This window comes from Thamnophis elegans, chromosome 15 (genome assembly GCF_009769535.1).
Source record: "Thamnophis elegans isolate rThaEle1 chromosome 15, rThaEle1.pri, whole genome shotgun sequence".
In the NCBI taxonomy this organism is placed as follows: domain Eukaryota; kingdom Metazoa; phylum Chordata; class Lepidosauria; order Squamata; family Colubridae; genus Thamnophis; species Thamnophis elegans.
The window spans coordinates 27,697,379-27,720,589 of NC_045555.1; the positions used below are offsets into that span (position 1 = coordinate 27,697,379).

A 23,211-nucleotide genomic window follows, 5' to 3' on the forward strand; every position below is an offset into this window, starting at 1 on the left:
AAGCACTGACAAATCTTGGTGCCCCCCCCCCCCTCCTCCTTTGTACATACTGTACAAATCTTTTTTTGAAAGACTTTATATTTTTCTTACTCATACATACATACATTTCAATTATACATTTCTCATAGATATTATTAATGTTATACATATCCTTTAACATTCGTGATTCCATTCTTCTCCTAAAGATATAACAATATATTCGAGATTGCTTTCCTGTCATCCCGTACATCCATCTTATAATACAACCCTACTTCTTCCCTCTATTTCTCCTACCCTCCCTTCTTCTCCTTTCCTCCTCTCCTTTCTTTTCTTCTTCCTCTTCCTCTCCCTTCTCTCCTACTCCTGCTACCCCTCCATCCCTCTCCTTTACCCTTTCTTCTTTCCTCTCTTCTCTTCTTCACTCTACTTCCCTCTACTTCCCTCTCCTTCCCTTCCTTCTGTTGTTGCATTTTCATATTTTATTCGATCTGATGTATTTTCAGGATGGCTTTCAAGCAAACCCAGTTCTATATTTAAATAACACTCTTAAATTCCCTCTTCTTCCTCTTATTTTACATTATAATAATTCCACATATAAAATCTTTGAAACATACGGTATTTGCATATTACTATTTTATTTTCCCCCTCTTTCCCCTCCTTCCTCTAACAGTGTGTCATCTGAATAACTTAACCTGTGTGCTTTTATTCATATTCCTTTTCTAACCACTCATAAAATCACCCCCAAGTCTTGAAGTATACCGATTCCTACTTATCTTTTATTCTCAGTGTTACCCTATTCATTTCTGCGCAATCTATAAATCTTCATTGGTTTCTTTTTCTTTCTCACCTTTGTGGTGCCCCCTTTGGGCCTGGTGCCCTAAGTACGTGCTTAGTTTGCTTAATGGTTAATGCAACACTGAACATCATCTATCATGGATGGAGTTACCCAGTTGGGTAATGAAACATCTGCCAGAAAAGGACCCCGCTCAGAGAGCACCAAGGACCCCCCAATTCAACCAGGAGCTACAAATATTCGCCTTAGGAGCTACAAATATTCGCCTTTCTTGGTTCAGTCCTTTCCTTAGATGGCCCCAGAAAAATCCAGCGGGGACTAACCATCCCGTAGCCAACACAGGGATCACCCCGGCGGAGAGGCTTCTGCCACCGTCCTTTTTCTCCTCTTCTGCACCGGGAGCTCTGGCCAAACTTCGACTCTCCTCTGACTTTGCGGCGTTGTTGCGCAGGCGGGAGATGTCTTTCGCCTTGCAGGATCCCGGCCGCTGGAGCGCGCCGGGCAATGAGCGGAGGAGGAAGAGGAGGAGGAGGAGGAAGGCATAATTAGGCGGGGCGGGGCCTTACGGACAGATGTGCTTCGGCCCGTCCAGCGACAACAGCAGCCGCAGCCGCCGTCACCGGCCGCCCTGTCCCGCGTTCGCCCACCGGCTGTGCGCTCGACCCGCCCCCGCCGCTCCTGGCCCAGCCGCGGCCTGCCTCCCCTCGGGCTCCGGCGGCTGGGCGGGCGTTGCTGTTGCTGCTGCTGCTGCATGGAGAAGGCGGGGATGCTGTGCGGACTGCGGGCGGGATGGGGGCGCAGCAGAGCCGCCGCCGGCCCGGGACGTGCGCTGTGCGAGGCCAGCAGCAGCGGCGGCTGCAGCTCCGGCCGCGCGCCCGGCGGGGAGCCCGAGCTGGAGGCGGCGGCGGGCACCGGAGGAGCCCGCGAGGCTCTGGCGGGCTGGGATGAAGCCGGAGGCGGCCTTCTCTGGGGCCAGATAGCTTCCCGCGGGGGCGGAGGCGACGGCGGGGGCTGCTGCTGCTGCTGCGGGGAAGAAGCGGAGCAGGCGGCGGGCGAGAGCGACGGGGCCGGGGTCTCCGCCGCCGGCGAGTGGGGCGCAGCTGCCAACCCGAGGATGGCCGCGCCGCCGGGCTACCCGCTCTCGGACCCGGGCTCCAACAGCGAGCGCAGCGCCGACTCGCCCCTGCCCAGCGACGGAGGAGGAGGAGGAGGCAGCGGCGGCTGCTCGGCCGGGCCCTCCCGCGCCGGCCCGGAGAGCCCTGAATGGGGCGAGGAGCGGTTCCGCGTGGACCGAAAGAAGCTGGAGGCCATGCTGCAAGGTGAGGCCGGCCGGAGCGAGACTTCCGCGGGAGGAAGGCAGCCCAGCGGGCGCCTCGGGGCTCTCACCACGTGGCGGGGGGGCGGCAAGGGGGCCGACGCCGCTGGCCGGCAGGAGGAGGCGACTGGTGGCCCCACAAGGCCGTGGGGGGAGCCGGTGGTGGCTCTTGGGTACAGGCGCTCCGGGGAGCCGAGAGTCCCCCCTTTCCCCACCAGTCAGAGAAACGCTGGGACCTTGTGTTGTGTATGGGTATGGGTGGGAGCATCCTTAGTGGCCCCTAACAAGGCGGCCGCGGGAGAGAGAGAGGGAAAGCGGTCTCTCCGCGTGGTCTCCTCTCCCCGGAGCTGCCAATTCCCGCCAACGCAGTGCAGGCTAAGAGCTGCCGAGCGGCGGTTTCTCAACGTTTGGCCCCGTTTAGCTTCCCGGAATCCTTGGCTCCCCTTCTGGGAAGGCCGTTGCTGAGAATTGGGCTGCCACCCGCCGGACGGCCAAGCGGTTGGGGGCGGCGGGATTCCCTCGGGGCTCGTTTTTCCCTGCCCAAGTTGCGGGGGGGCGATGGATAGAGGCGTTCAGAAGACCGGCTGATGCTCCAAGGAGCGTCCCGGGGTTCTGGCTTCCAGCGTTGGCCCTTGCTGTCAGATATGGGGAGGGGGACAAAACTTTGGGGGCAAATTCCGTTCTCTGCTCCAACTTTTGGTCGAGCTTCGGAACCTGTTTTCCTGCTACGGGAAGGCCCCGGGTTGCAACCGATGCCCTAAATTCGGCTCCCCTCCTTCCCTCCTCTCTCACCCCCACCACCAACAAGCCGGTAGTCTGCGGAGGGAGCTTGAAATAGTCCGCGGAGCGAGCACCCTGTGGAATAGACCGTTTTGCCCGTTGCTGTTTCTGCTTTCTTCTCTCCCCCCCCCCCCGCTTTCCCCAATTTTCCTTCCCGTCTAGCGTTCCCAATACATCCTGCCCCAGATGTGGATATGAAGATCCCTACAGATGTTTGTCTCATCAACTTGAGGAGGGGAGATTCCTTGGGAAATGGGCTGGGTCGGAGGGGGTGCCTGGCGTTTGTTTTGTTTTAAGGGTTTGAATCATTAAGGTTGTGCTTCACAACCCACAAGAGTTATGCATTTTGCTGGGGAGACCATCTGATCATGAAGGTTCTGCACTATGTGGGTTGCCAAAAAGATATCCAATGTCAGAAGAAGAAAAAAAGCCTAGAATTTTGAGTCACTGGAAAAGGAAAGGAACTCTGGGAAGACTAATCTATGTCAATAGCAGCGCCAGCCTCAATTTTGGGAAAGTAAAGCTGATATGATCTTAAAGCAGAATCTTCTTCGAAGTCCAGCCACCCTTTCCTTCAGGGTCACTTGGAGAGAGTGCCTGGCTAAATCCAAATTGGCCATCTAGATTTCAGTTGAGAAAAGTTTGACTCCTATTTTTGGATACTGGGCATGCTGAGGCTTGTTTGACCAGACGATTAAATGGATATTGCAGAATTTACACTTCAGGCAAGGCAGCTGCAAAAGGCCATCAACATTGTAATGCCTCTTTGCACATCTGAAAAAGTGCTTAATAGCAAAATGCCCCACTTTTGGAATCTAGAGTTTAAGATTAAATTTTTAGCAGCCAGTTCGTCTGTACTTTTCTTCTTAGCAAGGCCCATTCGGGTTGTTTGCTGTCCACTCCATTAGCAAATGGGCTTTTTTGCACATGAAAATTAATAAGACTTGGACAAATCATCCAGTACGGATAATTCTGTCCAAAGTGGAAGGTCATTTGGATTGGGTGCATTCCACTTGATTTTAAAAATTATGCAGGTTTCAGGGCTTGATGGGAAATGGTTGAAGATTTGCTGCAAATGTGACCTCATAACTGCTTATGATTACACTGGAATGCCTTAAATTCAGTTCTGTTTTGAATTAAATTGCTTCTGCTAGAATGTGAAGGAAATTGTTTGAATGGAATATGTTCAACTGCTTTGCATAGAAGTAGATGTGCAGATCAGAAATAGTTTGTGTGCACTGCATAATCTTAGAATAAGTAATTTTTTAAAAAAATGAAAATCAGTTTTGATTTATAAACTGGACCAAACAAGAAACTTAAGAGTTTGGGGCATTTGGGATGTAAATCAGGATCAAAATATAGTTTTGAAAAATAAATACTGGAGTTGAGGAAACTCATGTTCTGGTCAGGATTTTGCTGATCTACAGAACTTTCCCGCTTCATTCAATATGGACTTTCTGGCTTTATGTAGACCAGCCACCTCTAGTTTTGTGCCCCCCAGGTTTGTCGGTGTTCCAGGACAGGATGAATATCTAGAGATAAGTGATCCTGAAACTATGATTCTTTATTTCATTGTGATTTCTAAAATAGTTACATTATTATGATACATAAACATTTTAACACACAATAAGAGTTATGGCTCTGCAGACATGCACAATTATTTGTATAAATAGACCTTTGGAAGCTGTATTGAATTACTTAGACAGCTATATATGTTATTCTAAAAATCTGGTTTCTGTAATTGATAGGCCCTTATCTAAAGGTACTAATGCCACTCTATAAAGCCCTAGTAAGACCACACCTAGAATACTGCATCCAGTTTTGGTCACCATGCTATAAAACAGCTGTTGAGACTCTAGAAAAAGTGCAGAGAAGAGCAACTGGGATGATTATGGCACTGGAGGCTAAAACATACAATAAACAATTGCAGGAACTGGGCATGGCTAGTCTAGTGAAGAGAAGGACCAGGGGAGACAGGATAGCAGTCTTCTAATATTTGAGGGGCTGTCACAGAGAGAAGGGGGTCAAGCTATTCTCCAAAGTTCCTGAAGGCCAGACAAGGAATAATGGATGGAAACTGACCAAGGAGAGATTCAACCTAGAAATAAGGAGGAACTTTCTGACAGTGAGAACAATCAACCAATGGAACAGAAGTTGCCTTCAAAAGTTCTGGGAGCTTCATCACTGGAAGCTTTCAAGAAGAGATTGGACTGCCAATTCTCAGAAATGTTGTGTAGGGTCTGCTTGGGTAGAGGTTGGACTAGATGACTTATAAGGTCCCTTCCAACTCTGTTAATCTGTAATCTGTAAATCCACCTGCATTGCTCATCTGAGGAATATTTTGTAGCCCTTGTCAATCTATATGGCTGGAAAGCAGATCCATACTGAACATTGATTGTCCAGTACAAGATAATAAAAAGAAAAAAAAAGGTTTTCTTTTAATAGACACACACGCTACATCCTTGATGCTTTACTCCAGGGGTCTACAAACTTGGCAATTTTAAGACTTGTGGACATCAACACCAAGAATTCCCCAGCCAGTATGGGAAAACAAAAGGTCATGACTGATTGGGGAATTCTGGGCATTGAAGTCCACAAGTCTTAAAAGTTGCCAAGCTTGGAGAGACCTATTTAATTTTAACAGACTCTGCATAGCCGCGATACTGGATTGTGGATCCTGGTGGATTCTGGGTAACAAGAAAACATTTGGTATGACTGGATTCACGTTTGGAATGTATTTCCAGTTAGAATCGGTCTCCTGGGGAGCAGGTTAATCTTTAAGCAGTTCATATTTTGCTGCACTGATTCAAGACTTTTGGCATGCAGCTGAGCAAAAAATTCACATCCCTTACTATACTTTAAATCTGGAGATACCTTCCAGTCCTAAAAGGGTGCAGTGATTCTTGAATGTTTGTATATGTGCGGACTGTTGCTTTATAAGGGTGGTGGTGGGGGAATAGTGGGAGGCAGTTTGAAGCTCCTTGAAAATTTACATTTGTGGGCATTTTCTGCATCCATATAAGCATAGGCCCTTTCGATTTGGATTTCCTCTACTTTGTGTTTAAAAACTCTTTTCAAACATTTACCTTTGTTTTGTTGTGAATGTATTCCTTTGATTTGGGTCCTAATAGCAAAATCCAAGCAAAAGGTAGAAATAAGCATGTCTCTAGAAGGGGGCGTTTGATATTTGGGACCACATGAAAGAAAATGAGGTGGCTTCCAGAAGACATGATTAAATACAAATTCGTAATTTAGATGGAATAATGGATGGAAACTAACCAAGGAGAGATTCAACCTAGAAATAAGGAGGAACTTTCTGACAGTGAGAACAATCAACCAATGGAACAGAAGTTGCCTTCAGAAGTTGTGGGAGCTTCATCACTGGAGGCTTTCAAGAAGAGACTGGACTGCCATCTGTCTGAAATGGGGTAGGGTCTCCTGCTTGAGCGGGAGTTGGACTAGATGACCTATAAGGTCCCTTCCAACTCTCTTAATCTGTTACCTGATTTGGAAATAAAAGTGGAAGGGAGGGGGAGGGTCATCGGAAGAGCAGGGAAGATGGCAAGCAGATAGAGAAGGCTGGAGCAGAAAGCAAGAATGAAATGAAAGGCAGGGAAGGGCCATAGGGAAGACAGAAGATTACCAAGCTTCATGGGTTGAGTTTCTGCATTCATCCTCTAGATTTTTTTTTTTAACCATCCTGATTGGTCTTGGGAATGCTTCTTGGGTGATCAGTTCATTCTATACTTTGTCATGCCATACTTATTAAGGTCCTTTGAACTTGGAAATCACCCAGGCAACCTTTCTGTTTAGGGGAACGTTGGAAGGTTTCTTGACCTCCAGGTTGGTTAGAAATCAATTGAGCGATTGACTAGATAAGATCCCTAATCTGGGCTCTGATGGGAATTCCCTCAAGGGCTGCCTTGCCGAAGGGCAATTCCTTTGATCCTTCTGGACCTGCTCTTGCATTCCTGGCTTTCCTTGACTTTTGCTCAACTGGGGGCAACCACAGGTACCCAAATCATGTCTTTCTAGTGGGGGGCTACCTCTTTGCTCTCAGCCCCACTGGCCCCAGCTTCTCCTGCTTCCCTTCTGTTCCCAGGTTTGGACTGAAATTGGAAAGTCTGAAAAGGGGACTTGGTGCAAGGCCCAAAATTTAAATATTAGTTTGAAGGAGTTGTGATTTTCTTCAAAGAACAGCCTGCGGGACAAGAAGTGGTTCAAACTCCAAAATGACAAACAAAAAGATAGCCCAACCCTTCCTGTGATCCCTTTTTTGCCAGAGGTTGATTCTCATTTCCTTTCCTTTTGCCCGATGCTCAGCCTGATGACGCTGTTTGCTCATCCTTTCATATATTTATTTATTAAATTGTCCTGTCTTTATTACCTTAATAGGTAACTTCTTCACCAGGAGAGCTTTGTTTATTGAAATTTTTTTGGGGAAAAAAGGCTTTTACAAATATTGTAAAATATTTTACAAATACCTCCCCTCCCCCAGCCGAACCCACCCGATCAATCCATCTTCTCCACTCCAGTTTATATCTCTCATTTGAGTGGTCCTTGAGATATGCTGATATTTTAGCCATCTCTGCTAAGTTTGTTACTTTTAATGTCCATTCTTGAATAGTAGGCAAATCTTCCTTCGTCCAGTATTGCGCCACCAACAGTCTTGCTGCCGTTATTAAATACAAAATCAAGTTAGTCTCTATAACCGTACAATCAGTAGTTATACCTAACAGGAATAACTGAGGGATAAACTTTATCCTTTTTTAAAGAACATTTTGCATAATCCACCATATTTTTATCCAAAATGCTTTAACCTTTTTACAAGTCCACCATATATAGTAGTATGTAGCATCAACACAATCACATCTCCAGCATTTAGGTTGTAAATTTGGATACATACAGGCCATTTTTTATGATCTAAATGCCATCTATAAAACATCTTATAAAAGTTTTCTCTCAAATTTTGGGCTTGTGTGAATTTTACATTTCTTACCCATATCTTTTCCCATGTATCCAACATTATTGGTTCTTCAAAATTTTGTGCCCACTTTATCATACAATCTTTGACTAATTCTGTTTCCAAATCCATTTCTATTAATACATTGTATAACCTTTTTATATGCATTTGACTTTGATCCCTAATTTGTTTTAGTAGATTATCCTCATTTTGCGTAAAACCAATTTTTTGATCTTTTTTCCATCTGGCCTGTAATTGCCCATACTGAAACCATGTTTGAATTACTTTTTCCTCTTTTAGTACATTCAAGGGTTTTAGTTGTAATACACCTCTTTCTAAAGTGAGAAGCTGTCTGTATATGGTTACATCCTGTTTTTGTTCTATATTTATGTTCTCTATTGCATATCTGGGAATTGCCCACATAGGTATCTTATCGTTTAGTTTATGTTGATATTGGTGAGCCAGCCAGGAGCCGAACCTAGAATCTTCTGAGAGCTTTTAATGTTTTAAGAAGTGGTTAACCTTTCTCTCTTAGTGTAGTTTACTTTATTATTATTATTGCATCTTGTACAATGAAATTAAATGAGCTCTTCAGTGTACAATGACAGTTCAGGTTGTGGCTATTAAGGAATCATGTGCAGTCATTAAGCTCAACATCAGGGAGTGGCTGGTTTCCTAATTGACTTGACTTATTGGAAGCTGGAAGTGAAGATCCCAAGTGGTGATGATATGACTGTGGGAAGCTGTGCCCATTGGAACTGTATGATGGGACTGTAGGGACACTGTGACAGCCACAACTTCAAAAATTGGCCATAGGTCTTCTTGTTGAGCACTCATTCACTGTCTGATCAGTGAATGAGGGCTCCTTGGTGCTCTCTGAGCTTGCTTGCTTGACTAGCACTGATGATGCTACCTAGTTTGGGAAATGAAACATCTGCAAGAAAGCCACCAACCTCAGAGAGCACCAAGGACCCCTTATTTCAACCTTGAGCTACAGATATGTATTCTTTATTGATCAGGGGATGTTTTACATTCTTTCTCTCTTCCTTCGATTTCCATTTTTGTAATTTTTTTTGGGGGGGAGGGTACTGCATTCATGTAACACTAAAAAGTGTTACTGAAAATGTAGAGATCAGACATGAAACCTGGGTCTACTTTATTCATGTTAGCATGTTTCTTCATGGTAAACTTTGAAGGGATGTGTAGGGTTGGCAGATGTAAGGAGTCATTCTATTCTATCCACATATCTCTATTTCCTGCCATGACTCAGAAAGTGAGAAGACCTAGAATTTAAATGTCGGGGTGGGGGGGTGGGGGCACCATCACCACACAGCCTGGGTTACTGCAGTGGACAATCCCTTCTGGGTCTGCATGTCTTTGTATTTGTCTGCAAACAAGAGTCAAACCGTGCAGAGTTGCATGCTTTGAGTCTTCTGCCAGCTCTTGGATGGGGGCTTAAATGTCTGGAGAGCTGCGGTTTTCATCCCACTAATCCCAGCGTGATGCTGCTTCTCATTTCACCTCATTTATTGTCATGAAAGGTATATTAAGAAAACCTCCTGAGGATTTATCTATGTGTTGCAACACAAACGAAGATTGCTAGTCAACGGAAGTCTCCTTCACTGAGCATCTATACCTCAGCACATTGTTGAAGTTAAGAAACAGATTAATGTGATGCTGTAGATGAGCCTCTTAATAAATCCTCTTGGCTGGTTTGGTGGAAAATTATGTTTTTCTTTTGTTCGGTTGGTTGTTAAGGTATGATGCTGTTGTTCACAGCCCTGTGAAGGTCTTCTAGCATTTTTTTTAAAAAAAGCTTGTGTTCTTCCCAAACCACCACATGGGATCCCAGGTGATCTGTGATCTCCTTCCCATCTGAAAGGCTGAAAGGGGCTCCAGTTTCCTGTCCAGCCAAAAGCACAACCTCTCTTCTGCTGATGTTGGGGGGGGGGGGGTTAGATTGGATTCAGATTCAGAAGTTTTTCAGAGTGTGTGAGGTCGCAGATGTGCCTACAAGTTTTTAAACTTGCCTCTTTTAATAGATTAACAGAGTTGGAAGGGATCTTATAGGTCATCTAGTCCAACCCCCCTCCCCCAGCTCAAGCAGGAGACCCTACACCATTTCTGACAAATGGCAGTCCAATCTCTTCTTGAAAGTCTCAAGTGATAAAGCTCCCACAACTTCCGAAGGCAACTTTAGTTCCATTGGTTGATTGTTCTTCACTGTCAGAAAGTTCCTCCTTATTTCTAGGTTGAATCTTTCCTGGGTTAATTTCCATCCATTACTCCTTGTCTGGCCTTCAGGTGCTTTGGAAACTAGCTTGACCCCCTCCTCTCTGTGGCAACCCCTAAAATATTGGAAGACTACTATCATGTTTCCCCTGATCCTTCTCTTCACTAGAGTAGCCATGCCCAATTCCTGCAACCATTCTTCATATGTTTTAGTCTCCAGTCCCCTAATCATCCTGGTTGCTCTTCTCTGCACTTTTTCTAGAGTCTCAACCAGGCTGTCTGTTTTGAAAAGCTGGAGATACTGTCAATTCATCAACTCATCCTTCTGCCTACTTTTAGCAGGATACAACTGTACACAAATAGCAACACACCAAATATCTCCACTGACAACAGATACATGCGTACCCACCCCCTCCCCCAAGACCTCGGCCTTGCCACTATATTGATTCCTCCATGAAGTTAATCTTCACTTCTAATCAAGATTAGACTGTTCCACTTGATGCCATCTGCATGGTGCTATTTCCTACGTAATGGGAATGGAATCTTGCAAGAGGACAAAGTTTTACTAATATTAAAATATTTAGGGGAGGGGGGGGGGAAAGACCTCTGGATGTATTTAAAGCAAGGCCAGAAGCGTGGCTAAATATGTCCCTCGAAAGTTTATTTCAGCAAGATGCTGCTTGTTTATACATTGTTGCAAGGACCTGTTATCATACTTTTATTCTTCACTTTTTAGTAACTTAGTAGAGTCTCTAGAAAGATTGTTTCAGTGTTGCAAAGATAGTTATCCCCCCCCCCCCTTGGTTTTAATACTTCTGTTGCATTAACAACAAAGAAGAATGTGAATGTGTATTGGGGCATTGTTATTCTCCCCCTCCCCAGTCTCTGATACATGCAGATTTGCAGATGTTGTGGACAGTTTTGCAGCCCCTCAGTTCGTTTTGCATCAGTTTGTGTTTTGTAGCATTTCTGGTTATGCAAATAGGTGTTTTTGGTCTCTGTGAACTCTTCTTAGGATTAGGTCATTACCTTGCCTGTTTTAGTCTTTTCCAACCAGGAATTCTTCCAGTTCTCTTGGATTCCAGTTCCCATCATCCCTGAAAGGCTGGAATCTTATAATGGTAACTCTAGAAATGTTAGGAATTGGGAGGTCATCAGAAGAGCAGACTCAGATTATTTTATAACATGGGAACTATTCTACAAATGGTTAAATGGCAGATGTTGAAGTTAGAGGAGTGGATTAATGTGAAATATGGATTACGTGAGAAAGAAAAACCCATGAGTAAATATTCTGATGGTTAGATAATCGAAACTATAGTGGAAAATAATATATGTTGTAATAATGATTATTATTGCATATTTGTTTATATATTATCACATTTTTAAGCAAAGTTATTTATTTTTTGTTACATACTTAAACTTCTTCATAAACAAAGTGTTGTCCAGGTTTTCTCCTCTTTACATCTTCTAATTATACATAGTAACTTTTACTTCTTTTTTCCATTTCCCATTTCAAGTCCTCTTATCTTCATTCCACAATCTCCCGCTTAATTTTAATTTCTTTTTAATCTGTTGACAATATCATTATTTGCCTCTGCAAGTTAATCATATTTAACATCTCATTTCCATCTATTATTCTGTTCTATTGTTCTTATCATATTATCCTCAAATTTAATCTTGTATATTAAGCATTTCATGTGATTAGTTATCCACAAATAGTAATTTTAATCTATTTCCCTCATATTGTATTAAACATAAATCTTTGGCTATATTCACTACATTTCATTCTATTCTATTAACGAATCCTTCTCTTTCTTTCCTCCCTTTAACCATTTTCTGTGACACCCTGTTCAACATAGAAACAGAATTTGTGATATTATAAAACAATAAAAAATATTTAACAAAAAAAAAAGAAGAGCGGGGAAGATGGCAAGCTTTTAGAGAAGGTTGGAGAAGTAAGTAAGAGGAGGAATGAAAGGCAGAGAAGGAGTATATGGAAGCAGAGGAGACCTTGCCAAGCTGCATGGGCCATGTTTCTCTACTCATCCGCTAGATGTGTTTGTAAAAAAAAAAAAAAAAACCCATCAGGTTGGGCTGAGAGATGCTTTCTCAGTGATCAGACAAACTGTGGTTCATGCTCTACAGGTAGTCCTCGATTTACGACCAGAACTGAGCCCAAATTTCAACAACAGAAGGAGTAAGGAAGAGGAGGGAAAGGATAAAAGGGTAAAGCAGAGGAAGTAAGGGAAGGGAAATAAGAGAAGGAGAGAGGGTAAGAAGGCCTTATTTGTAAGCCGCCCTGAGTCTTCCGAGAGTGGGCGGCATACAAGATAAATAAATAAACAAACAAACAAACAAACAAATAAATAAAGGCAAAGAAGAGAGGAAGAGTGGGGGAGAGGGAGGGGAAGAAGAAAAGAAGAAGGAGAGGAAGAAAAGGAGGTTGGGAAGAAGGAAGGAACAGGGTTGTTGCAAAATAAGATGGAGATGTGGGGTGGCAAGAAAGTGATCCCAACTGTGTTGTTTATATTCTTAAGCAGATGGTAATAAAAACTAGAAGTCAACAGATCAATGTTAATTGTATGTACGAGAATGTATATTTGTGAATGTATATGGAAAGAAAAAAAAAACCTTTTTAAAAAACAAAACAAAAACTGAGCCTAACATTTATGTTGCTAAGCAACATAATAAGTGAGTTTTACAACAGTTTGCAACCTTGGTCACTACCATTGTTAAGTGAAATCACTGCAGTTGTAGCACCGTTATTAAGTGAATCTGGATTTCCCCATTGGCTTTGTTTGTCAGACGGTCGCCAAAGGAGAATCAGGTGACTTTGGGACTCTGCCACCATCCTAAAAACGTTCCTGTTGCCAGCATCTTTTTTTTAAATTTTGATCACATGACCCTGGGGAAATGCTCTAATGGTCGTAAGTGTGAAAAACAGTCATAGCTCATTTTTTTCAGTGCTGTTGAACTTCAAATGCTCACTAAACAAATGGTTGCAAGTTGAGGACTACTTGTGCTTTAAGAATCAGGCATGCCACCCTTATTAAGATCCTCTGAAATTGGATATTGCCTAGACAACCTCCCGATTTAAGGAAATACTAGAGGGTTTGATGACTCAACAACTCCAGATAGCTTAGAAATCAATTGATAATTGATTAGATAAGAAACTTAATCCATGTTGATGGGATTGCCTCCAGGGCGATCTCTGCTTGAAATTGAGGAAGAAATGGTACTTTGATTGGCTCCCCTCCTCTCAATTCAGATTTCAATGGGACTCCTTTACAGCCAAAGGTGATAAATTGCAAAGCTGTTGACCAACGCATGTCTTCAAATATTTGCTCTCCGCCATCATGATCAAAGGTTTGTGGCAGACACTGAAGGATTTCCAAATTCAAATTAAGCAAGTCTTCAGAAGGAAGTTCCTGGAGTGGGGAGGTTTGCAACAAAGGAAGTTCATTCTATGCTATATAAATAATTTCACTAGTAATAAACCCCTGAAAGAATCCAAGTCTTTCTCTTCCACCTTAAACATTTTAAAGCTCTTTGCTTAGCTGGCAGAAATATAACGTTTTAGGTTTGGATTCCCCAGGAACCCAAGGATCTTTAAAAAAAACATTTGCATTTCATTTTTCATGTGGATGTAGCAGGAAAGGGTTCAGTTACTATTTTTAAAAAAAATCATAAGCCAAATTTGCTGATTAGGCTTTCCTAAGGGAAAATAAATATATGGAATAGATTTGTGGCAGTAGTCATTTTTTAAATGTTTGCACATTCCTTTGTTAACTATTGGAATAATACTATTTTCTCAAATTTCAGTGTTTCCTTAGTAGTACAGCAGGTTATCTTGGTTTGGCATAAATGTCTAAGTTAAGTATTACTGGGCTGCACATTCTTGTCGGTTACATTATAATCTTTACCTTCCTTTGGAAAATATGTCCTGTTAACTGCTTGTTGTGGACAGGCTGATTAAAAACTGGCTGTTTAGGGAATAAACACACTACAGTTTCTTGTCCATGCAAACAAGCTCAAATACCTTGATAAGTGTTTATAATTAAATGGAAAATGGGATCGTGATGTATTCCAGATTGTGCAAATCCAAGATCTGCAACCAAAATGTTACATAAAGTTTGCATATCATTTGCATATATGTCACCCAGATGTTTAGTGATATCCGTGCTGAATAAAACAAGAAGATATGAAAAGCTGGTCATTGCTACCAAAGTGATTCGTGTGTGTGTGTGTGTGTGTGTGTGTGTGTGTGTGAGAGAGAGAGAGAGATGAAAGAGAGAGAGATGAAAGAGAGAGAGAGAGAGATGAAAGAACATCCTTCCCAACAATCTGGCCTTCCTAAGTTATTTTATTGATTTACAGTCAAAGGGCTCCAAACAGGGACAGAAATCATCATCATAATAGCAATAATAAATTAAAAAGCAGTATAAAGCATAATAAAATATACATTATACCAAAGGAAAATTGGAGACAATAGTCTGCTCCTGATGAGATTATCCACACAATTCTCTTAAAGAAAGTAATTATTTTTCTAATAACTTTACTTAATGATAAGATGACAGATTAACAGAGTTGGAAGGGACCTTGTAGGTCATCTAGTCCAACCCCCCACCTAAGTAGGGCACCCTACACCATTTCTGACAGCGGGCAGTCCAGTCTCTTGAAAGCTTCCAGTGGTGAAGCTCCCACAACTTCTGAAGACAACTTCTGTTCCATGGGTTGATTGGTCAGAAAGTTCCTCCTTAGTTCCAGGTTGAATCTCTGAGTTTCCATCCATTATTCCTTGTCTGGCCTTCAGCTGCTTTGGAAGATAGTGTGACCCTCTCCCCCTCAAATATTGGAACATGGATATCATGTCTCCCCTGGTCCTTCTCTTTAATCGACTAGCCATGCTCAGTTAAACTCGGTTCTAAAAGCTTTGTAGTTGCCTTGGAAATTCCTAAAAACCAGGAATATTTTAATCTGGTGCTAGATGCCAATGGCCACCTCATTTACTCGTCCATTTTTTTTAACATAAATATTTTCCAAGTAAATGCTTTATATGGACTCTTATTAAGTTTGAAGTGTCATGGAAAACTAGGTAGGCTGGTACATTTGAGTATATAACCTCAAAATCTTATTTCCTGTCTTGTTTTGGCCACTCTTGTCTTTGGCTATGGACTAGATCTAGCTAAATGTCTTACAGGCTGCCTGTGAGTCTTGTAAGCAAGGAAGGGAGACTTTTGATCAAAGCCAGCAGATGGCCCGGTGATAACAAGGAAGTTGGACAGACTGCTCTTGAGTCATTTAATTTATGGATGCTTCCCAGTTCAGAAGAGTTGGCTGTCAGGCAACTTTGATGCACTTCGCTCTGCTGTTGCTGTTGCGTTGTATATTCAGTATTGTTATTCTGAAAAACCCTCCTTTCTCTGAAAATGTGTAGCACCTATTTCAAACTGAGTGCAGACAATAGCCTTTTTCTGCTATTATGATGAGAGCAGCAGGCTTTTATCTCTCAAAATTGCCATGTTACTAAGGCTCTTTATGGCTCAACTTCTACTCCTGTTGAACCTGGTCAGTTGCTCCTAGATATTTTGTGACTAGGCCAGTGGAACAAAGATTGTCTATTTGTCTATCCCAAAATGTTTGCTTGGTGTATTTTAAAACATTTATGCTTAAAGCTAAAATTAAAAAGATGATAGCCAAAATATCATCAGGTCACAAATGTCTTCGTCCAGTCCTTTTGGTGGTGAATTTGGGTTTCCCTGTGGACCAAGAATTTTGCCAATTTAAGCCACACTGTTCAGTTTTCTTTCGTAGGCCTAAAGAAATTATTCTCCAAAGCACCTGAGGGCAGGACAAAAAACAATGGGTGAAAACTAATCAAGGAGAGAAGCAACTTAGAACCGAGGAGAAATTTCCTGACAGTTAAAACAATTAATCAGTGGAACAACTTGCCTCCAGAAATTGTGAATGCTCCAACACTGGAAGTTTTTAAGAAGATTGAATAACCATTAGTCTGAAGTGGTTTAGGGTTTCCTGCCTAGGGAGGGGGTTGGACTAGAAGACCTCCAAGGTCCCTTCCAACTCATTCTATTCTATTCTATTCTATTCTATTCTAAATATTGTTATCCAAATGAGTTTTAATTGATGAGCCATAACAATCCAGACACCATCCATTCACTACCATTTAACCCGTACTAAAAATGATCTGTGTAGCTGTTTGCAGAGGTTGGTTGGTGGTGATTGATTGATTGATTAAATTTATATGCCACCCATCTCACTGTTGAATGAGTGAATTACAATAGAAGAATTGTTGATGAGCAGCAGTTAGAGATAAGGAGTACTGTGATAAACAGGGTGAAAAAATGGCTCTTTTGGTTGCTTTTTTTTCGGAGGGGGGGGAAGTATACTTCTGTTGACTTTATTTTCAGGCCAAAAGAAAACAAAAGTTGTCTCTGAGCTCAACACCATGCAGGACGGTCCTTACCTTATGCTTATTTTAGGAGCTTTTGTTCTATATATCCAAGTAATGTGATATATGTGGAACATCATCCTTGCAGAAATAATAAGGTTCCCCCCATGACATTCTTTCAAAAAGCATGAAGACATGGTTTTGCCAGCAGGCCAGAGACCGCAGGGCACTACGGAGCCCAGCAAGTGGTTGGTCCAATTGTTGTCATCAGGGGTATCATTATGCTTTGTCAACCATGAAAGACAGGGAAGGGCTTTTGACTATGCAGGTAGTCCTCACTTAATGACTTCTTGTTCAGCAATGATTGGAAGTTACAACAGGGCTCAACAAGAAGACTTATGGCCGGTCCTTGAAGTTGTGGGTGTCGCAGTGTCCCCACAGTCACAGGATCATGATTGGGGTACTTGGCAAACAACACACAGTTACAACGGTCACAGCTTCCCACAGTCACATCATCACCACTTGTGATCTTCACTGCCAGCTTCCAATAAGTCAATGAGGAAACCAGCCACCACCTGATGTTGTGCTTAACAACTGCACATGATTCCTTAACAACCGCAATCTGAACTGTCATTGTACACTGAAGATCACATTTAATTTAGTTGAACAAGGTGCAATGACAATAAAACTAACTAACTAACTAACTAATCTAGGACAGTTTTCGAGGCTGTCCTGCAAGTTTTGTGCTCCCTAGAGCATCTCTCAAATTCTTGGCCCTGCCCTGTTGAGAATGGGACATTTCCAGGTAGGGGGAAAAATGAAATAAAATTTCTGGTTAAATCAAGCATGAATTTAACCTACTGTGCATTGAAGCATTATATGATAATAGCAAAAATGTTCATTGCTCTTGAGAGATGTTCCAAAGATACTGTGCCCCTGGTTTAGACATTAAGGGAGTTTCATGTCTGCTGAAGAATAAACAAAAAGCTTTGATACAGAATTCAGTAGCTACTTGAAACATATAATGTAGATACTTTTTGACTTTAAAAAAAAGATTTAATAGATAAGTTATATGAAATGTCCCATTCAGTGATTTGAAATAACTAGTGGGTAACATTCTCGTCCTCCACAAGAATTTATAAACTGGAATTTACAACAGTGATTCCTGAACACATGACAAAAGGAAATACCACAATGAAAGTTTACTATCTCTTAATTAAAAGCCACAATCGTTTTGGGACTTCCTTTTCTCATATTGCCCTAACCTTCACTCAATTGGGAGGTCTCCAGCCCTTGCCAATGGTTGCTTTCAAACTGCTTTCCAGATTTGTTGTGTGTCAATCCCAGCATGGGAATGTAGTCTTAACACTTTTGAGGATCTCGGATTAGAGAAGTGGTGTCAGGCAGTTGTAGACACAGCGTGTTAACTGGCTTCCAATGGTGGGTAAGAGAAGTTCGAAGCATTTCCCACATTATGATAAACTAGCTGATAACCCAGCTTTGCCCTTGTATTTATTTATAGGGAGAAAATGTCCAGGCCAAACGTAATTTCTAATGTTGGATCTTCCCCCTTACCAGAGGGAGCCCCCTTGTGGAGTACTGTGAAGCCACTACCTTGGCAACTCCACTGTGCTGCATAGTAGAAGCCATTTTAAGGCACAACAGGCTGTATCTTAACAGAACACAAACACCGAGGGGTTTTAGGGGTGTCTTACTCCCACAGTATTTTTTTCTAGAGAGTAAGTCATCTATGTACCAAATTTGGTTGAAATTGCTCAAGGTGTTCCAGAGTTATGTTGGAACACACACACACAAACGTACAAATGTATGTGTGTGTGTGTGTGTGTGTGTGTGTGATAAAGATAAAGGTTATATAGTTTTATCTTTTAATATTGTAAGCTGCCCAAAGTTACCATGTGGGAAGATGGGCAGCTCAAAATTTTTATTATGCTATCTCCTGTAACATTAGTCTTGGGAAGAAACGTTGTTGAGTCTTTCAACATATTGATAGCTTGTAAGGATGATCTTAATGGCTTGTTGAGCTATTCTACAGAAACTGGTGGTTTGTTGATTTGCTTTTTAGCTGAAATATTTGTTGTATAGTTTTTATACTCTGTTCCATACTGTCGAGGGTGTTGCAGTATAAAATCTAAAGGTCTAAAGGGATAATAAGAATCCATTCTAAACATTTTTGATGTTTCTCTGCCTGTTATTTTATAAAAGTAGAACTTTTATTGAAATTCAGCAGTTTTCCAAAATTTGGACCATTCCAATGTGTTTTAAAGTACTAGTTTTGTGAGAAAATACATAGTTGTGCAAATGCACACTTGTAAGAGAACTGTTCTAGGAACATGGATTTAAGCATGCAGACAGTGTTAGTTCACCTCCATTTTGGTGGCCCTTCTTGACCTTTGTAATGAAATGGAATATTAACGAGGCCTTGTGGATTTTATTTTCCTTGTCTCGCATTGTTTCATTTTGGATGACTTCATTATCTCCCAACTCTTTGAATTAAAATGTGATTGCATAATAACTAATGGCGTTGCAAATATTTCAACTGGCATTTACAACCTGTTCTCATCCCTCTCATTCTTTGCTGATCCCATCTGATAAATACCATGGCTGGTGTTGCTTTTAGAGCACGATTACCACTTTTTGACGTATGAGAAATGGGTCCCAAGAGCAGATCCTGGAAACATGCCTTGTAACAGCTGCAGATGTCAGCTAGAACATTTCAAGTTTATATGTCCGGAATTTGGCTGCTAAATACTGCTGAATCACTAACAGTACCCTGTATGAGACCAGTTCAGAGCAGAGGATGGTTCTCCATTGTCCTGGGCAAGGGGGTCTTGTGCCTCTTTGACAGCTGCTTGTGTTTGCACGAAGTGTGCAAAAGACAAAATGTGTATTTTTAGCCTTGGATGTGTTCCATTAGAATAAGAAAATATTCAACAGTGCCCGTCTGGCCTTTCTTCAAATACATTGCTTCCAGGGTCCTGAACTCAATGTAAAACTGGAACAATGGCGTTGTGAGGTCAACTTGCTTTCACCCCTGGACCACAAAGAGGGCGGAGAGAGAGAGACAGCTTGTGTTATCTGTCATCTGAATTGCAGATGTCTTTTCAAAGTTTATTTTCTTTTTTGAAAACAAAGTGCATCCAAGAAATAATGAGAATAGAAGTCTGGCATCATCCTTAGTCCAAGCTATGTAAGTGTCTGAGCAAACAGTGAAATATCTTCTCAACGTCTTTAAGTAAACTCTCTGGGTTATTCAATCAGCCCTTGGAGGACAGAATGAGTTGCTAACCCATCTTTCCAATTGCGCTTTCTGAATATTTTGATTTTTTTTTTTTTAAAAGGGGAATATCTTCTTGGCCATTTATTTCTGGATGCCCCAAATACTGTAGTCAGGAGACACATGATGTTTCATTGAAAGTCAAAGCATTTTGCACCACCTGATCACATGAATCAAGTCTTTGGTATTCCTTCTTGAGTTTTTTTTTGTTTTTGTATGGCTCAGTTCCTTCTTCCGTTTCCTGGTTTTGTTCTGATGTAGGCTTCCCAAGATCATGAAGCAGATTCCTCACCCCAATAAAACCTCTTTTATTTAAGTTAAATGGAATTCCTCTCCAGAAAAATCCCAGCAAACAATCTTTCATGAGATTCCACAACTACAGACTTTTATCAGGCTTGGAGACTTGCCAGGCCAATATCTTCCAAACGCCACGCTGTAGCAGCAATTACTTGGCAAGAAGTCAGGGACAGATCTTCACCCTAATGAATTGAACTAATTGAACTCCCCTCCCCTTTCGCTCCTCTTTATTCCCTATGGGAGGGGCCAGTCACCCTAACCCTAACCCAGACTCCAGGACTGGCCCATGTTCCTCCCCAACTTTCTCACTGTCTGAGTCTGCAGCCGGCTCCACTAACCACTGGTGGGCCACAACAAGTTTTGATAACTCTAGAATCCGCCAGGATGTCCGAATCAAACAAGGGAGGTTTGTACTATTAGGGGATTGATCTCCAACCATGGTTGATGCTTTGGCAGTGTCTAACAGAACATGGAACTGTCTAATAGAACATGAGGCATGGAGGAAGGAGAAGGACTATTCCAGGAAAGAGCTTAACATCTCAGTATCCAGGGAAGAAGGGAAAACCTGAAAAGGACTGGGTCACTTTGTTGGGAATTAGCTGATCTGGAGAACTGCTTTGACATGATTTCAAGATTCTGTAACATTACCCTGCTAGCAATAAATATCTTTCAGGAAATTCTTGTTCCTGAGTGTGTTGATCTGTAGCACTTAATATGCAGTCTGGGATTTGGAGGAGTCATCAGCTCATGCTAAGATACGATGTGGCTTAATGATTTTGAAGTTGACTCAGAAGTTAGGTAACCATGGTTGCATGGTCTTAATAAAACAATGCCTTAGCACACTCTACGCATCAGGCATTAGGTTTTTATCAGATACAGCTATTGATGCATTAGTTGGGCAAGAGAAAATGTCTCACATAGGAGGCACCAGGAATTAAGGTCCATCCAAGGGAGACAAACTTCTTAATGAATCTGCTATGATGACATCAGCTGATAGCTTAGTGACCCTAAGATCTAGTTAGTCCTTAGATGGGAGAACAGCAGGAAATTGAGGGGTACAGTTACACTGGGATGTGGAAACAATATCATGGAAGATCGGTAGCTGGTGACAAACTATTTCTACATTTCCAACCTCCAACCCCTTCCCCCCCAAGAAAACTACATGGAGATGTAGTAATAAAGTACTATAAGTGTATATGTAAGTCTTCCAGCTCGGTTCAAGGGAGTCTCTTAATTAAGAGAAAACATGGAGTCATACTAGCAAGAACTCAAGAGTTGGGGTTGGCAGAATAGCCTCTGAGGACACCACTGTGTATTCTGGCTCTGTGCCCTTGGCGCCTGTCAAGGCCTTCTACTCTTATTATTATTAGTCAAAACATATGTTCCGCCACCTTTATTCTCTTAGGTCTGCTTTCTTTGGGAACTGGAACATGTCTTACTTTTTTTGCCCATGAGACAGTGGGAAATTCTTCTAAAAGTCAAGGAGGAAGATAGACAGATAAAATTGTTTTTCAATTGCTCCCTGGACGTGATGTCTCATCCCCAAAGGCAAAATATGTGGTCCAAAGAAATCCCATCAGGGTAGCGGGGGCCATGTGTGCTTCTAAAAAATGTCCGTCGCACAACCAGATGTCCATACCCTGTTAACCATTTTGTGTTGGCATCTTTGATCTATTCTCAAGATTCCCAAGTGTCCTCTGCAACTTGCCCCCTCCTCCAACACCACCCTCGTGAATGACTGCAATGTAAAGTATTGGTCATGTCTTCTTCTAAAAGGAGGTGGGATTTCTGCATTGGAGGACAATCGGTGCTTTCATGATATGCAATCAAAAGGATCCGTTGCCATCACTTAGAAGACATTCTTGGCTTCTTAGCTGATTTGATTGTGCTTCTCTATAATAAGAAATCAGTTGGCTGAAGCCCCAGATTTCTGAGGTCTGGGGGTTGGATTGTCAGCTTTGGGCGATTTTGAAAACTAGCCAGCTTCACAGGACAGGAGGTCAACAGAGTTGGTCTTGAGTAGGATGTATCTGAGCAGCCTTCTGCTGGAGCCTTCTTGCTACTGGCCGAAATAATAATAAATGGCTATTTAAAGAGGAAGAGTAGGGAAGACAAGTTTGACTGTTCAACTTACTGTATGGGGCAATGTTCTGCAACGTTGGCAATTTTAAGACACATGGACCTCAACTCCCAGAATTTCCCATGTTGGCTTTGGAATTCTGGGAATTGAAATCCACATATGTTAGGTTGAAGAACACCAGAATACAAGAAAAGAAACTTGTTCAGGGATGGTGCTTTGAAGTATATTTTAATTTGATGCTGTTGGAAGAAATGTCCACCTGGGTTCAGTTTCAATGGGGAGGGGGAAGACATTGGAAACATGGAGACTGCTTGGAAAAATGGTTTTTAATGGCGGGGAGGAACACATAGTTTGAGGTCCTTGGGGGGAAAAGACAAGAGATGCTGAGAATGCCCTGGTTTTATACCCTCTCTGGGCTTTTGAATTTGAGCTTGTATTCTGATTTTGTTGTCAGACTCCCATGGGGCTATCTTGAGTCTCAGGCTTGATTGAGTCTTGCTGGATGATGTAATCTTCCCAGGTATCATGTAGTGAGATGGGTAGAGGGCTAATCCTATCATGTCCTGAGGGCTATGTCTTAATCCCATCACCCTGGAGCTGAATTGTGGGGGGGAGTGCAGGAAGCTGCTTTGTCTTTAAAACATGTTTCTCCTTTTCTCATCCAGGGAAATATAATATTCTGCCTTTTTAATATTTCCTAGAATATTTCATTCTTCTGGGAGGGGGGGTGCTAACTTCCTACAATGCTAAGGAGGAAATAGCATAAAAGTAGCATAATTATGAGTGATTTTAGTTATTCTTATCTTTAAGTCAGGGAGAGCTATATTATCAGCAGGCTTGCTTGCCACTAGTGGTCGCTCAAGATCCTCCTTTAAGATCCTCTAAGGCTGAATGTCTTCATCAGGATTTGCAGTTCCTTGTCGCCAGAGTTCTCCAGGCACAATTTGCAACACAGCTTTAGTCTTTCCACGCATCGTCCCACATTTGCTGAAAACTCCTAAAAATGCCTCTGTTTTAAAAAGTTGAATGTTACACAATGCATCTTAACTTGTAATTTAAGGAAAAACT

General features: G+C 42.2%; 1 protein-coding gene across 1 annotated transcript in view; it reads left to right on the forward strand.

Annotated features, from left to right (window-relative positions):
• The first annotated feature begins 438 nt into the window (after positions 1-438).
• The window catches only part of BICC1 (BicC family RNA binding protein 1), a 125,257-nt gene continuing 102,484 nt past the window's right edge, over positions 439-23,211 (forward strand). Inside the window, exon 1 of the mRNA XM_032231947.1 lies at positions 439-2,091. Coding sequence (XP_032087838.1) covers positions 1,524-2,091 — 568 coding nt within the window. The 5' untranslated portion in view covers positions 439-1,523. The remainder of the gene's footprint in view (positions 2,092-23,211) is intronic.